Here is a 16,613-nt window from a genome sequence, read left to right as displayed (position 1 = left end):
AATGTGTTTATGTGCGCCTCTGGCCATTGCAGCGTTCTACTGTGGCCATGTGGTCAGACTGAACGAACGCATTTAGCGGTTGATAATAAGTCAATTATATATATATCTATATATATCTACTTAATGTTTTGGTCGGCCAGTTATACCTTACAGAAAGCATGTGACTAGGTTTCACCATGTCTGAGCAAACTCCCCCTGTGATGCCATCTTCTCCAAAAGTGACTCACGGTGGAGAAGCCGTTCAGTCTTTCCGATTGCCGATAATGTAAATCATACAAACCGAACCTAATATCTTTGCGAGCGGGCTCCAAATTTCCAAACATTATAATGGCTTTATTAGTGTGATTGCTCCCCGAAACTATGTGCTTTCCATTACACAAACACACACCCAAAAATACAAGAATCTTCTTGATACCTTGAAAAAGAAAAAGCAGCTCTTAGTGGTTAAAGCGGTGTTTCCATTGGTGAGTGGAAGGCTGAAGAACCACGCAGAGCTCGAGGGAAAAGATCGTCTTCATTGATGTGGCAAATGTTATGTCTGAGGGCTTTGCGGATGAGGCAGCCTTTCTTCCAACTGGTTCAATGAGATTGTACAAAACGTGGGATTGTTCAAATAATCCACGAATTGCCTGGAACTCAGTCCTTTAGGTGAGCAGCATTTTAAGCAGTTCTTTTAAAACTCCACTAGAGGGCAGTGTTGGACTACTTCAGTGAAAATTCTGTTTTGCCAACAGCAGTGACTTGGAGCCTCTACGAACACAAGCAGTATTAGACAGATTCAAGCCAAGTTATGTTGAGTAAAACTGTGGGTTAAGACTATGGAAATATTTTTTGGAAAATTACACAAAGCCAGCATAAATGTTCATTTTAATTAGTAATATCAAAATAAACTAAATAGTGGATATAAACTGGGAGATTCACAAGGTCATCTGTCCTAAAAACAGACAGGATGTCAGTCAGACATGAATTCAAAAGGATGCAAAATTACCAAATTTAAATCGAGATGCAAACTAGCCACAAAGGAAAGTAGAGCTGAAACATTATCATGAACATAATATGCAAAACACTAAATTTACAGCTGGATCTACTGTACTTCCACTTCAGAACCGTCTGGAAGCTCGGAAAGTGTCTTTGTTTCTGGGAACGTAGAGCTGAGCATCAGTTAAACGTGGTACGTTTGTTCTGACAAGACCTGGACTGAGTTATGTCCCGGCACTCTTTATGTAGCGCTAAGTGATTTAAGGCATTTTGGGTTTTTTATTTTTTATTTTTTTTGGTGCCTGCTCAGTTTGACAGAGAGACAGATTTAGTAACATCTGGAAAAATAGAGGACGAAATAGGGCAGGTCATTTTTCATAACACTGTAACAGATGTAAAATTTGTAACTTTTGTGTTATACTGTGGTGTTTTTTTAATAGTTTCATAGGCTGAAAGGGAAACTGACCCTTAAAAATGGATGAGGCAAAAATAAAAATCTAAATAACAAAATTATCATAGCAACAGAGCGGCACACTACACATTTTTTCAATCCCTTGTAAAGATGACTTCTTTCTTTGATGTTGTATAATTAAATTAAAATATTTATTTACTTAACACTTTCTCACCAGCACTCATCACAGTGACATAAATGCTGAATTATTTTTATAATTTATACTTCATGTTTTTAAGTTGATCATTTAAATACTTCTTTATGGGTTTAAAAATGGTAAAATGTTCATTTATTTGTATAGCATATGAATAGCGTGCAAAATAACATGAAATGTAACTTTTGGATCATTTCACAATTTTTACAAATTAAAAATAACACAATTGAAACTCAATATTTACTTTATACAAATAGGTGCAGTTGTTTTTTTTTCCCTCACCGATGTTAAACATGAGTGAACATTTAATGTTAAATCACTTTTTGTTTGAAAACAGTATTTTCTCAGAGATACTTCTTTAAAATTGAGTATGTGCTTCCACAGGTTTCTCATAATTGTTTTCAATTGTTGACACTTCAGCCCATGTTGGTACAGGATTTTATTTTGCGTAATTATCAAGTTCTTTTGCTTTTATTTTGGGTTTGATGCTCATGTTTTACACCAAACACTAACTTCTGGAATTCTGCTTCCTGAACGGTATGGTGGACTGAACATTAACGTTAATTTTACTTTTACAATACTTGGGTGTAAAACTTTGTAGAGAAGGATGTAGCACCCTCAAGGTATGGAAAGTGTTCTCAAAGATATTTCAAACTTGTGTAAGTCCATAATTATCTTTGATATGTTGTAAAAAAAAAATGTGTTTATATGCTAATTTCCCTGTCATGTTGTTGCATCATAAGATATTTTTCCCATTTAGTACAGACATATGTCATGTGAAGATACATTTCAAATTAACTGGCTAGCTGGGACCGACATGTTAAGTCAGACGTAACAGTACGGTGGTAACTCACTGCAGGGTGTCAGTTTGCTGCATCTATAATTAAGGCACAAAGTAGGAAATGAAGTTTACGAGAGCAAGTAAGGAACATTCTGACTTGCTTCCATCGTCCAAGACAAACTCCTTACTGAAGTTATCATGAGTAACCAAGAAGAAGGAAAACAACAAAAGAAAGAAGTAAAACTCTGTTACATTGCTAAAACTGTCATTTGTCTGGTTCCGCTCTAGTCCAGGACTATCCAGTCCAGTGCTCTGCCAGGAATGTGTGCTTGCATAAACTTTATACATCTGGCTGTGAAGGAAGAGTGAGACATTTGTCACTGACAGCATAACTGAGTTGTCCCTGACATGGAGAGGGGAGGGTGGATCCAGACAGGTTCTCACAGCAGGGATCGTTGACCATGACAGGCCGGATAGGGGATTCCAGGCTGGTAGGGAACAAGAAAAAAAAAACAGGAGATACTTTAATATTTATTTATACGCTTACTAAAAGTTTTGGTGTGTAACTTTAAGGCAAAATAAATGAGGAAAAAACGAACCAATAGGGTGAAGGTGTTCACTTGCATCTTGTTTTGGTGCTGCTGTTGATCCAGTCCCTCATGGAAAGAGAAATAAGACACTCAAGTCTTACCAATTTTCACCACTAGATGTCAGTGTCGTCCATGTATTCAAGTTATGCTTCTCCTGGCTGGATCCCAAACGTCTTCATTTAAAACGAACTGAACGGACTTTTACTGTGTTCCTCGTTTTTGAGGAAGGGCTTTTATGGTCGGGGCTCCTACTTTGTGGAATGCTCTTCCTCTAAATATTAGACAAACCTCTACATTGTCTTCTATTAAATCGTTTGCTAAAGCTTGCTTTTATAACAAGGCCTTTAACATTTGAATATCTTTTTGTATTTTTATGACTTCATTGTTGTCTAACTTATGAATTTTAACTGATTTTATGTACAATTTGTGTTTTCTTGTGTCATTTAATATGTTGTTTTTTGTGTAGAGCACTTGCAGCACTTGTTTAAATTAATATGATGATAATGATGATGATGATAATGATTAATATTTTCATCATAATCATCATCATTATTATTAACCTTAAATTGCTGAAAGAAACGTGAATTCTTGCAGGGTGGTGTATCAGTTCCAGATTATTCTCATTTATGCAAGGTTTCCCATTAGGAATTCTCTTTATTATCTTATATGCAACAATCTTCACCATAATATGTTTTCATAAAGCAGCCATGTGTATGTAGTAAGGATTCTGTCAAAAATCACTAATGGTTTTGACATGCCTCCTACAATAGTCTACTAATGCATTTTGTTGTTAATATTTTTGCTTAATTTCAGAGTTTCTTTCCAACTGTTGTGGAATCCGTAAACTAAATAAACTGGGTAGGAAAATGGCGAATTAAAATTAGATATACGTCTAAAAACTACAAAAAGAAAACAAAAACAACAACAAAAAAATAGAGATGCTTTGTTGACTCCAATATTTTTGTTGACATCCACATCAGATGTGTTTGCTGTGTCATATTGATTAGCTGGTGCACAATCCAATCATGACCTCTCGCTCTAGCTCAGTGACGGGCTGACACTCCACCTCATTCTAACAGCACTGAAGCCCAAAACATCGCTGATGTTCCAAGCGTTTCCCTTAGGGGTCCATGGACGCAACAAAAGCTCCATCTGCCCGGGACGGCCAGGCCGACTAATCGATCAGAGAGTCATGCGGCTTTTCGCCGCAGCAACCAGACCCAGCTGGTGGAGACACGCCGTTAATTGCCGGTCGATCGGTAAACAACCCCCCTCCCCCTCTTGCCTCCCCCCAACAGCGGCATCGATCGCCTTGGAGAAAAGGACGCAGGTCTGCTTCCTGTTGTTTTCTGCTGCAGTCATAAGTAGACGCTGCGTGTAGCAGCACCTCTGCTCTGTCTTTTCTTTTTTTTTCTCTTCTTCTTCTAAGTCTTTGAATTGAGGGGAGGGATGCTGTCCGAGCAGGACAGCCTGAGCGAAGCGGAGGCGGAACATCACAGATGATTGCGGACTCGTCCCCGCAGCCTCCTTCCCCCCCAGCGGCGCTGCATTCCCTAAAAGGAGTGGTTGCTTCACCTGACACCGGCAAACCCATGCAGCGAGCTGTCTGTCACGGGCAGCGGCCTTCAGACGCCCTGTTTGTGTCGCTGATAGCGCGAAGGACTCGGGAGTGATCGGCACCGGCACATTTATGGCTGTTTGACACGCTTTTACGCACTCATCCATTTCCGCAGAAAGGTAAGGGCGAGTCCATTTCATTTGGTCCCGTTTTTTCTTTTCTATTTTTTTAAAGCTTGTCATTCAAGGAATATTGGACTTTTTAGACACAGCAGAGGTGTAGTGTGTGTTTTTAATTGCAGAGGCACATTTGCAGTTTGCGTCTTTTTGGCTCAGGAGGTTGTTGGATGCGCATCGGGCCAGTAGGACCTTTCTTAAGAAAGCCGGTAAAAATAGGCGCCTGATCCCGGGATGAACGTCCCGACAGCAGCATGACTGGCTCTCAATGCTTCTTGTCTTCCAAAAAAAAACCTATACAGAAACAACAACAAAAAACAGTAGAAATGCTGGAGGGTAACATGAAGGGGCGCTTTGGGAAATAGTGATTCCTAACAATATGCACATATCAAAAATAAACATTCAGTTAGCACAAGAATTGTGCGCAATCAAAAAACAAAACAAAAACAAAAACAAACAAAAAAAATACTGGGCCAGAAACAATCCTACTTGGTTTAAATGTTAACCCAGTTTTGGGTTAATTATGGATTGATCCAGTCATAATGATCCAGTTATGGGTCCTGCTGCAGATTATTGGAGGAAGTTTTTAACCCTTAAATGAGATAAGAAGACTGAGTTGAGAAGAGCAACCAACAACAGAAGCAGTATTTGGTCTTAAATGGACGTGGAAATCTTTGATTTGAAAAAGTGACCGCACTACATAATGTCCAGTGGGACATCAGTATAGAATTATTTAAAATATTACTGGGTTATACTGATTTTATGCCTTTTTTTGTTGAGCTGTGAATGCTAAGCATAGTAAACACAAGCTTGTTGTAACTTTCTATATAAAAGGGTAATGTTATCTGAAGTAAACAAACTTGCTTTCTTTATTAGAACTTCAAAAGCTAATACAGTAAAACAAAACCAAAAAACTGCATAAACATAAATAGTTGCAAAAAATGGCAATTGATCATTTTTGGTCAAAGTGTGAATGTTGAACATAGTGAGAACTAGATTGTGCTAGCGACTTTAGCGATACAGCTCATGCTAAGCTTATTCTCCAGTGTGAGCTAAAGCCATTAGCATTGTTGTACAACATAATTTGACCATTTTACCTTCTCACTTCATGCAGTTTGGTTCATAATGTGGGTCTGTGAAGAATAATGAGGCTCGGTCTGATCCGTTATGTAACCCAGGAAACGGGGTCACAGTTTGGTTTTGACCCAACACTGAGTTTAAAAAAAAAAAAAAACTCCTGTTTTTGTGTGTTTTTCTTGTGCAATGAAAATAGCAATGACAAATCTCTCTTTGCTGCTATGCAGTATTTCACCTAACTCTTGTGAATGCCACAGAAATGTACCAACTGCTGTATGTGAGATCTTTGCCAGACAACAAAACTATGTGTAGACCTAAAAAAAATGTAATTTTTCTGATTAAAGTTGGAAAACCTTCGTGTTTTATATTTTGTTGTCTTAACTCACATCCACAAAACGTTAGAAGCAACGGCGACGAGGCGTATCATTCCGTTTCCATTACTCACCATAAGTGTGCCAAGTGGCTGATCCTTGTTTGGAGTTTTTCTCTCTTTCTGTGGGCATGTCTCCACCATATTTATTTTCTCGACTCATCCTGAGATGTTGAGTATGATGCATCATGCTTTCCATGATCAACTTGAAACATGTCACTGGTTTATAATGTGAGAGACGGTGTAATGTGAAGACATAGATCACTTCCTTTTTGGCTGACGGCTCTATTGTACACGGCGTTTATGGGTCCCGATAAAACATTCACATAAAGCTGAATGAGCACTTTGAAAAACATTCTTCATTATGTAGCGATTGGTGTGTGTGTATTGATTTGGATTTGAGGCTCTCTGCCTTCTACATGCAGTCAGAAGCATGTGCACAAAGCAGAACTGAAGAGGAGTTGAGCTCAGGACTTGATAAAAGCTTCTCAGAAACACCTGGTCTTTGCATGAGTGGGTGCAGATCCATAAACTGCTGTTATCTCTTTGCCATGTCGTCTCTCTCCCCGATGGCATCTTCACATGTGACTGATAATATTCCATAAAGCTGCACTGTGCGTCGGCGCATTTTATGGCACCCTGCAGTCATGCGTTTTGTGTTTTATCTCGCCCCGCTTTGCGCCTACTGTCAAACATTTAAAAGCTGCGGTTACCTGAAGCATGCTGTAGATCCTGGATGGCTGCAGTAGGATCTTTTCTTTTCCTTTTTACCACCTTGGTTCCTGGCAGTCAGCCAGAGGATTAATAATTAGCTAGAGGCTTGCTTGAGGAATTTGAAGTTAGGAAGTAATGTGCTTTCAAATAGTAAACATCTGGTAGTCTACATATTTGTGCGTGACGCAATACCTTGGGCTAAAACATGAATGTAATGTCTCACTTTTCCTTTCAGCCTTTGGCTCTTGTTTGCAGTTAACCCATTTACTTTCTAGCCACAAAACACTTAAAAAAAAAACAGTGAAAAGTATACCCAACTTAAATGAGATGCAGTTCTTGAACCCTTTGGAAAAAAGTTTGATTATATAACTGTAACTTGGCCCGTGTCTAGTTATTGAAGCAAAAAAAAAAAAAAAACACTCCTGAAAAGTCAACAATTCCCCCCATACAGTATGTAGCCCTCAGTACATGCGGGTCTGACTCTCTGTTCTTTAATCTTTTCATTCGGTAGGTGATGGCAGCTCGGAAGGACAGGCGCAGGGACCGAACCCCGTTGGAGGAAACCTCTGAAGAGAAATTCAGCGTCCCGTCTCCTGGAGACACCCTGCCCTGGAACCTGTCCAAACTCCAGAGGGTCAAACGCTCCAAATCGGCTTCAGGAGAGGTCCTGGATCCAGCAGAGAGGGCTGTAATTCGCATTGCAGGTAGGAGGACCGTTAAACAAATGTGTTTTAACCAGAGATAAGCTGCTAGCTTATGGAAAACTTTAGCCGGTAAGCTAGCTTGTGAATATACATTCTTTAGCCTACTGTATTTCTTTGCATGTAGCTCACTCTTTTGTTTATCCCCTCTAATTTATTATTTTTTTATTCAATCCATAATTAAATCAATGCAAAGTCAGTTGAGCTCGTTTGCCAGCAACTGTTTAGTTTTGTAGAAAAAATATAAAGACAACGTAAAAACAAATAAAATTCAGATAAAGTTTCATCTTTTTTTGCTGGATAATTTGAAACAAATAAAAAAATTAAATAAACTGCTTCTGTTGTTAAGGCTTTACAGTTTAATTAACCGCGTGAAACCTGGTTAATTGAACCACATGGTTAGTTGAACCATGTGGTCAAGTTAAATTAACCACGTTTTACCGTCACGTTTTTAACCACATTTTTACGTGGTTAATTGAACCACGTTAAAACTATTTCTGTGATTTGCTAGGCTGGCGAAATGGAGCGTGCATCAAGGGAAGGAAAACGGTTAGTGGAAATAAGTATAATTTGTGTTTTTAAGATGCTTTTTAATGAAAAGCAATGGAAGCAAATGGCTGGGGAACTTGACTAAATCATTTTGTTTCCCGTCCCATGATGGTTGCAGCTCCTTTTACTAGAATGTTCTGATCACTTGGGGCTGATGTGTTACATCCATTTATAAACTCCTTGGCCAGAGAGAGCCTCATTTAAGATGCAACTGCAACAATAAATCAGCGACATCGTTTTAATAAACAGAGGCAGTCTGGGTCATTTATTACATGCGATAGCTGCCGTCACTTCTAAAACAAGACCTGTATTATTAATATACCAACCACTTGACAAGTAAATGCATTCCACGTTGTAAATCTCATTACGATGTCATTGCTACTAATTTCTTTGTCGTGACTGGCTCCTGCTTGGGACAACTCCACTTTGCAGGTGGATGCTATCAGTCTTAATTGTTTTATATCGCTGATGTCTGGTCCTTAGAGTTGCCAGGCAAATGAAACGAGTGACGGCATTCATTAAAAAGTGTAAGAATGTGATGAAGCGCTCGATTGAGTTTGTTTTCAGGGAGTTGAAGGACTTTTTTGACACCTTTGTTAGCCATAGTAGTCATTTACTTCAGTTTGTCTCCAGTGTGCATCAGCAGGCCAGGCTGTGTCAGCCCCCTGTTGGAGGGGCTTAGCTTTTCTAAGGGCTCTGCTGACTGACCAGCTGGCTGCTGCTGCAACACTATATGCAGATTAGCTTTAGGGAATAAGAAGTGCACTTCTTATAGATTCATAATGTGCTGCAGACCTTGGACTCATAAAAAGATTTAATAAATGGTTATATATGCAGACACAGATTGCAGAATGGACTTAAAGTTGCATTTTTATACCGTAGTTAGTCAAAGACTCTTCATTCTGTTCTATGGTAATAATACAGTAGACTTCTTAAAATGTCAAAAGTCCCAAATGAGAATATCGACATAAAAATCATTTAACGTTCCACGTGTTTTTTTTTTTTCTTCTTCTTTTCATTTTTCTTTTTGCAGTACAGTTACAGATTTATTTGGGTGTTTATGCAGCAGGGAAAATGAGAAACATTTCTTCATTAGTTTATGTGTGATAACATGCTTCCATATGATTATTTCACTGTGTTATTTTGGACCTTTGTCCTGCTTGAGACTTTTGTCTCCATCCCCATCCCTTCAGGAGACTTTACTGAGTAAAATAAAATCTGATTTCACTTGAAATATGAATAATAATAATAAAAAAAATAACATTGAAGAAATAAATACACAGGCTGTAAAACATCGATTTTCAAAACATATAAAGTGCTAAAATGTAGTTTTGTGTCTAAAATGACAGATTTAATCCAACATGAACATGTATGGAACAGTGTTTACGCCAAAAGCCACATTTTGATCTTGTCTGGCATTTATTGTGTTCATGATTTCATGATTTCTGTCAAATTGTGAGACGACTTCTTCTGGCTTTCTTTCACGAATCCCTTTCTTCTGACCACTCTTTTGAAACAGGCAGATTCATTCAACACGTTCTCCCACCTGAGCTGTAAATCTCTGTTGCTCCGCCAGTGTTACCATGGAGCCATTGGCTGTTTCTCCTTTTCATTGTTTCAAAAGGAGAGGCTAAGTCAATTAATCTCTGTTAGGTTAAAAATATTCTCTAACTGGGGCATTATTTTATTTTTAAGCCAGAAGAGGCAGATTTAAATGTTGGATATCAAACTGAATATATTTCTCTTTAAAGTAGTAAACTCCTTGTTTCTCTGCTTTAGCAGACAGAGGATTGATTAAAGGTTCCAATCAGTGACTCATATGGCAGCTGACTTAGACGTAGAAAACAAAGTGCACAGTTTAGGTTTTAAATAACTTTTTTTGGGGAATGTAGTCGCATGGGTTATTATTAACTATTGAAAACCACTACTGCAAATAGGAGGAAACCTTATTGCTCACTAGGAACTTTAGTAAAATGCATTGAGTTTGGAACCTGGTTATTTTAATAACCAACTGTGAAAACTTCTAGGAATAACGCATCTCTCCTCTCTATGGTTTCATAGACTGGAAAACTTTCAATTGTGTCCTTTTGGAGCATGAGACATTTATACGTACCGAAAACGCAGCAGAAATTCACGTTGCTGGCAATAATCCACATATTTCTAAAACAAAGAGGTAAATATTTCAGCAAAAAGACAGAACACAACAAAGTGATAAAGCATCAGAAGACTATGTTCACCGGACGACCCTGGGGTCGGTGCAGTAGGACGATAAAATGCCTAAGGCAGGGGTCCCCAAACTTTTTCCTGCGAGGGCCACATAGCTGTTCCTTTCTCTGGTCGGGGGCCGGTCTTACTTTTTGGAGAAAGAAACCTTAGAAAATTCTTGTCGACGGGGGAAGGGGAGCGATGACACATTCGCGCTTTTAGATAGATTTTTACCCAGAATGCAAATGGAAAAAACCGTGAGTGAAACGGTGACTGGGACTGACGAGTATATATTCCATTGAGGGAAAGTTAGTTTCACATCTGCTCAAGAGCCCCCCTGGTGGTTGAAGAAAAATCCACATATAAACCAGAAAATACAATATATGAAAAAAAAACACTGAATGCTCTCTGGTATGAGGAGGCGGGCCGGATCCGGCACTGTTCAGGGGGCCGGACCAAATGACGTGACATGGCGGGCCGGATTCGGCCCGCGGGCCGTAGTTTGGGGACCCCTGGCCTAAGGTCATCCTTCATGTTTGGCAGAGGAATGTTTTGTGACTTTTTTGTGTTCTGGAAGGTTTTACTCATGGCTCAAGTTCTTATTTTGACTAAATAAGGTGAGATTTCACAACGTATTTGAGTCCATGATGGCAAAGTTCAGTCTGATGCTGCAGATCAGGGTCTGTTGGTGGGTTTTCTTTTTGTTTCCCCAAGCAGTTTTGTGAAGCTTGAAAACACTTTTTCACTGCAATGAAAGAATTTGTCTTTAGCAGCTGCCACCACCGTCTGTTTTGCCAAAACAAATTGTAATTTCATGCAGTCACAAGTACTTGTCCTCTGTGGTCTGGATGACACATTTATCAGCTCAACCATTTATTTAAAAAAGTAAAATTAAAATAACAATAATTTGTTGGTGTCAAGCCAAAGAACGTAGGTTGTTGCTTCCTGTCAAGGCTTTGTAGTGGATCTATGAAGGATTCCCAGCTAATATGGCATCATGGCGTAATCTTACGGAGTTCCTATCCACAATGCAATGTAAGTTATGTCTCTGTAATTGAATTGTATTTTCTAAGAGCAGACTTCATGGTGCGTCTGCTTGGATATTGGCTGTTAGACGGCTGGCAGCAGACATCTCCACAGAGCGCTGCTCAATAATTCATGACCAACAGGCTATGATGTGATCCTGAGAGAACACCGCACACAGACGCTCCCTCGCTCACACACACCTGCAGTATGCGGGCACGAATCACGTTTATGAACGGAGCCCTGAATATTTTAGCGGTACAATGTCGCAGGGTGCCGCACGTTAGGCATCGAATTGTAAAGATCATCCGCGACACGTCGCGTTGTCATTCTGCGCCGTGATGGAAAGGAAAGAGGACACGAGCCTTTACTTGGGTTTTATTCATCGTGACTGTGAAGTGAAATGACTGTTTTATGCACAAGACTCAGGAAAGCGTGTTGTGCGTTTGTATTGGGTGCCTGTGAGGCAATACTTCCACACTCTTCACATCTAGAGACGGAAACTTTCAGCCCTCTGTCAGTTTAGACACAGAGTGTCTATAAACATCAATCTCAACTCTTGACTCAAATTTCCCAATTCGAGGCGTGTACTTTGACTGGGACGATGTAACAGAAGAATTTGCTTAGATCAATTGAAGCTCCAGGTTTCTGTTTAGAGGTATTGCGCTGCTGAAAGTGAACTTCCAACCCAGCGTCACATTTTTTGTTGTTGTTTTCTAACCATTTTTCTTCCAGGGTGGTTTGTTGTTAGCTGCATATTCTCGTCAGCTCCTCGTTTAAGAAACGCACACCCGTTCGCTGTTGGGATGATGTGTTCATGTTAATCAGTTTTCTGCCATTTTGTGAAGCTTAAAATGTTACATTTTTGCCTCATCTGACCCAAGAACCTCCTTCTTATTCTCCTGTTTTTGCTTCCTCTGCGTCCTCCACATTGCTCCCGTGAAACTGCAAATAGAACTTCTCGTGACTTTCTTTCAACCATAGATTTCTTTTTGCCACTCTTTCATGAAGACAATAAATCATGTCATTTTGCAGCTCATTTTGTGAGCTGTTCAAAGCTTGGGATACTGTTTTCTAACGTAACTCTGCCGTAAATTTATCTTCCAAACCTCTGAGGTCAAACAGCTGGATTTACCCTGAGATTAAACTACAAAAAGGTCCACTAAGTTTCTTCTTAAGGCAGAAGTGTCAAACTAATTTTCCTTTTGGACCATATAAAAAATCTGAATGTTCATAAAGGGCCGGTTATCTATTGATAAAACCCATTCAACTGTGAAAATGTCAATAAGCCGCTGTTTGTTTCGGTATTCAATCAGTGTTTCTTAAATTGAAATGATATTAAACATCTTTTCACACTGATCAATCCATCCAGGGTTGTTTTTTTTTCTGTTGTTTTTTGCAATCACAGTCAGATTTTGTGTGACTGGGCTTTTCTCAAGTAGCAGTTTACATGTTTGTCCAGCAGGTGGCGATTCATGCTAGAAGAGGCAGGTCGGCCAGCAGCATTCATTCTGAAAAACCATCACTGCGTCTGGAAAATATGTCACATTTTCCATCCTGTTCTCAAATAGCACTTACTGCACAGTGAGCCGCCTGTGTCCTCTCTGACTGAGCTCTGCTGTATTTCAGCAGACAATGGGTCGCATGCCGTTTTGGGGAAAGCCTTTCAGACTGAACTGATTTCTTGCTTCAGATTAACAGACTTGTCCTTTTGTAGCTTTCATCATTAAAAATAAAGAAAGAGAGGAATTATAAAATGGAATGCTGACACTTGTAAGTTTTGCCTTCAGGAAATGAGTCACAGCACAGTGTGGTGAATCTGGACCGATTGAAGGATTGGTGGCAGTTTTTGTTTGGGTTATCCAGAAGAGGGAGCCAGGCCTGCGTTCGCTGTGGTCTTCCACGCCTTCTTTGGCTGCCCATGGGAAAATATTACCACCCGATTGCACCATTCAAACACTTTTTATAGATGTGACAGCAGTGGTGTTGAGAAAAGTCAGAGGATAGATCACAGGTTGGTTAGGAGGAGATCAATCTGAATACTTTTCACATTTGTACAACTGTAGTTTTTACATACTTCAAGTTGTTTAAAAAAGTGTAATCTATCAGCTGGACGTACAGTGAATGTTTTAAATCACGCGTACAACTTATGTAATGTGTTTGAAGAACATCAAAACTGCATAAACCACTTTAGTTTATCAAAAGGCGGCTGAGCGTAAGCTGAGACAGAGCAGGACATTCGTTCCTCGACTAAAACCGAACTATCAGTCGGTCGGCATGAAAGATCTCCGTATTTCTGTGTTTTCACACTCTGTTCTGGAGAAACATACTTTCATAATCCCTCTCCCTGGATGCGTTTAGATTTGTAAAGGCTTTTTTGCTTGCCTTCCAACCAATTGGTGTGAAATAATCATAACAATGTAGCTATGAGTCTGGCCAAGTAGATTACCTAATGAAAGGAGACATGGTTGAAGGAAACAGGCAAAACGGAATCAGAGTTTACAGGGAACCCGTGGGGACTGTCTGACCAGTCGGTGAATAATCTCGATGTTGCAAAATGTTTTAACACAAGAGGTAAAATATATTAAAATGCATTACACATTTAAAAGACTCTGTTGTACCATCAAAGGCACAACTTGGAAAGAAAGAAATCTTTTTAAAATGCAGTTGTCTATTTTGTGAAACAGTCTACCATAGAATTTTTAGAAGTTTTATAGATCCTCTCTGATAAACGTAAGCTATTTTGAAGCTTAAGTAACTGTTTACCAGAAATGTGTTCTGGTTTTGTTGTTTCCAGTTCCTTCTTTAAGGTCCTCTCTAAGTGACATTTCCAAATGCGGCCGGAATGCCGTCATTAAATACTTGTCTGACAAGAGTTAGCACATGCTGACTGTGAGCTGCAGTGGGAGACGCAAACTCGGTGTCGGATCGTTAAATGACAAAACTTGGGTGTGTACCTTAAAGAATGCATGCATGTGCCACCGGCAGCCCTGCCCGCAACTGTTGAGTATTGTCGAGAGAGAGAGATGTGGAAAGCAAAACACTCTTCCTCTTCTTTGCAACTTTACTGAACTTTAAATTCGCTCAGCTAGGTTCACAGATCGTAGAGAGTGTCAGTTTAGCCAAACAAACCAGCCTCAGCTTGGGGATGCCTTCATGTAAGATCATAGGAAGCTGGTTTAATAAGGCTTGTAAAATTGTTAAGTGTCTTCAAATTGAAAGTGATCTTGTAGGAGCCTGTGCCAGGGACTGTTTACAGCATGTGATGTGTTAAAGGTTTACTCCGTGCAGTTGACTCTCACTATTTAGGACAGCTGCTGTCTTGATGTCACAGAGTGAACATGGTATCTTTGCCTTTGGCTTCCTTCATGTAGGCAGGATTGGGATCACGCTCCGATAACCTCTGGTCAAAATACCACAGTTTTGCAGTGTCATGGTGCCGACATAGAGATGCGAAACAAAAATGTCAGACATGTGACAGCTGCTTTATTTAACACAGAAAGGTAGTGGATGTTGGTGTATTTATACGTAATTTTTCTTCTTTTTTTTTACTCAGTAGTGGGTTTCAATTAAAGTTCTTCAAATCATGATACATTATAAAGTAGCACTGGGAGTTAGGGATTTATGATATATCAGCACTAACATCAGTATCAGTATTTTTTAATATATTGGTATCAATTTGATGAATAAAACTGGGTCGAAATGAACAACCAATATTTATTTTTATCTTATTGCCGTCTGTTTCTGACCATTTTTATCTCCCAAGGGTAGCAAAACGGTAGTAAAATATATAGAATATCAGACAGATGAGCAATATTAAGATCTGATATCATATCAGCTCATCCTTATTTGGGAGTCTATCAAACTCGTTAATTAGTTCGGCTTTTGGCTCAGATAGCTAGTTTGCAGTCTGCTGCTTTACAGCATGGTTTTCCAAATTCAGTTCTAAAATGGTGTTACCTTTAGTAAGAGGTGGAACTTTAGTTTGCACACCATTACTATGTTTTGTTCTTATTTTTACATGGTACCCCCAACTAAATGACACTTTGCTGCAGATTATTTCTTTAATGTATTAATAACTGTCTGTGTTTTTGCCTATTTAAATATTTCCCCAACAATTAAATCTGTCGTTCTTGCTCGAGAAATGTTTCCGGGCGTCCTTCCAGCCAACTGACCGTAGTTTTCTGTGTGGCCAACAAGTATATACATTGTGGTCACTAACACTTTTCTGTGAGAAATGATTATAAGGTTTTTTTGTACGATATGGAGTTTGTGGTTTTGAAATTGTAGCAGCAAACAAATTTAAACGGTAAGTACAGTCTGGAAACGCATAACCTTTAATTCTGTAATATAAACAAAATGGTGAAGGTCTGCAAAGTCTAAAAATGCTGCAGAAAATGACAAACCCCTGTGCATGCGGTGGAAAACTTTCCCTTTGGTTTCAGTCTGAGGTGCTCACGCTCCTGCTGCAGCACAAACAACAAGGAGTCTAGAGAGTACTTATCGTGTTTCCTGTCAGGAAGGTCTCCTGACTGATGTCATTTTGGCCTCGGCCAAAGAAATGACTGATAGTGAAGCTTTGCAGAGACTTTCCTTTTCCTACATCAGATCTCTTCTGTTGTGCCAAGAACATCAAGAAAATCCCCTAACAAGACATCACTGGATATCTCTGTTAACTCAGACGATTTAATAACATGACGATTGCTGTTTGCAATCGTCATGTTATTAGGCACATCTAATGCTACTGGTATTAATTTTGCATCTTGTTTGGAGCTAATTTGTTTGTTTTTTTTCCAACTGTGACTTTGTTTTTCTTCTTTTACTGACTTGACAGGCTGAACCCTGTGCTAAATATTCAGTAGTTGCCCCAAACTTTGATCTCTGTGGTGGGTGTCATGGCCCACATCTGCTCTGACTGTGACTATGAACGTATTAATGGTGAAGCAGGCATCAGATTTTCTTTTCAGAGGATGACTAAGACAGGAACCCAGCCGGAGAGTTTTACTGCCTCACAGGCAGGAAGGATGTTCTCCTACACCTTAGGCCAGAAATGAAATAGAATCGTTCTAATAAGTTACTTTGGCATCAAGAACCCAAATCTCCCGGTCCCTAAACAACATTTTTTCAGTAATTAGAAAATGTTTTACTCGATAACTCCAAAGTGTTAGCTGTATTTTGTAGTTCTTTCAGACCTACTTTTACCTAAATAATGTTTTACATAATGCCACATTTTATTATTTGGGACCATTGCCATAACCACCAGTTTTTGGTGGAAAAAAAAACATT

At 39.3% G+C, this 16,613-nt stretch overlaps 1 protein-coding gene and 1 long non-coding RNA gene across 6 annotated transcripts in view; one reads left to right on the top strand and one right to left on the bottom strand.

Moving 5' to 3' along the window:
- Positions 1 to 2,479: 2,479 nt before the first annotated feature.
- LOC107837892 (uncharacterized) lies at positions 2,480 to 3,016 on the bottom strand. The gene is made up of 2 exons (XR_001663944.1): positions 2,964 to 3,016; positions 2,480 to 2,852 (listed from the first exon to the last, which is right to left on the bottom strand). It is a non-coding gene; the product is annotated as an uncharacterized LOC107837892 (long non-coding RNA).
- A 1,254-nt stretch (positions 3,017 to 4,270) lies between these two features.
- The window catches only part of LOC103144611 (plectin-like), a 132,587-nt gene continuing 120,244 nt past the window's right edge, over positions 4,271 to 16,613 (top strand). For 3 of the 5 annotated variants that reach the window (XM_016677988.1, XM_016677900.1, XM_016677873.1), the window contains exons 1-2: positions 4,272 to 4,691; positions 7,361 to 7,553. In XM_016677988.1, the coding sequence (XP_016533474.1) occupies positions 7,364 to 7,553 (190 nt within the window). In that variant the 5' untranslated portion in view covers positions 4,272 to 4,691; positions 7,361 to 7,363. Of the gene's footprint in view, positions 4,692 to 7,360; positions 7,554 to 16,613 lie in introns of all 5 variants that reach the window. The other 2 variants (XM_016677840.1, XM_016677819.1) reach the window with 1 other exon arrangement.

Source organism: Poecilia formosa, unplaced genomic scaffold (assembly GCF_000485575.1).
Source record: "Poecilia formosa unplaced genomic scaffold, Poecilia_formosa-5.1.2 Scaffold0, whole genome shotgun sequence".
Taxonomy (NCBI): Eukaryota; Metazoa; Chordata; class Actinopteri; order Cyprinodontiformes; family Poeciliidae; genus Poecilia; species Poecilia formosa.
The sequence above is the reverse complement of the archived record's forward strand: the minus strand, read 5'-3'. Positions and strand labels throughout refer to the sequence as shown.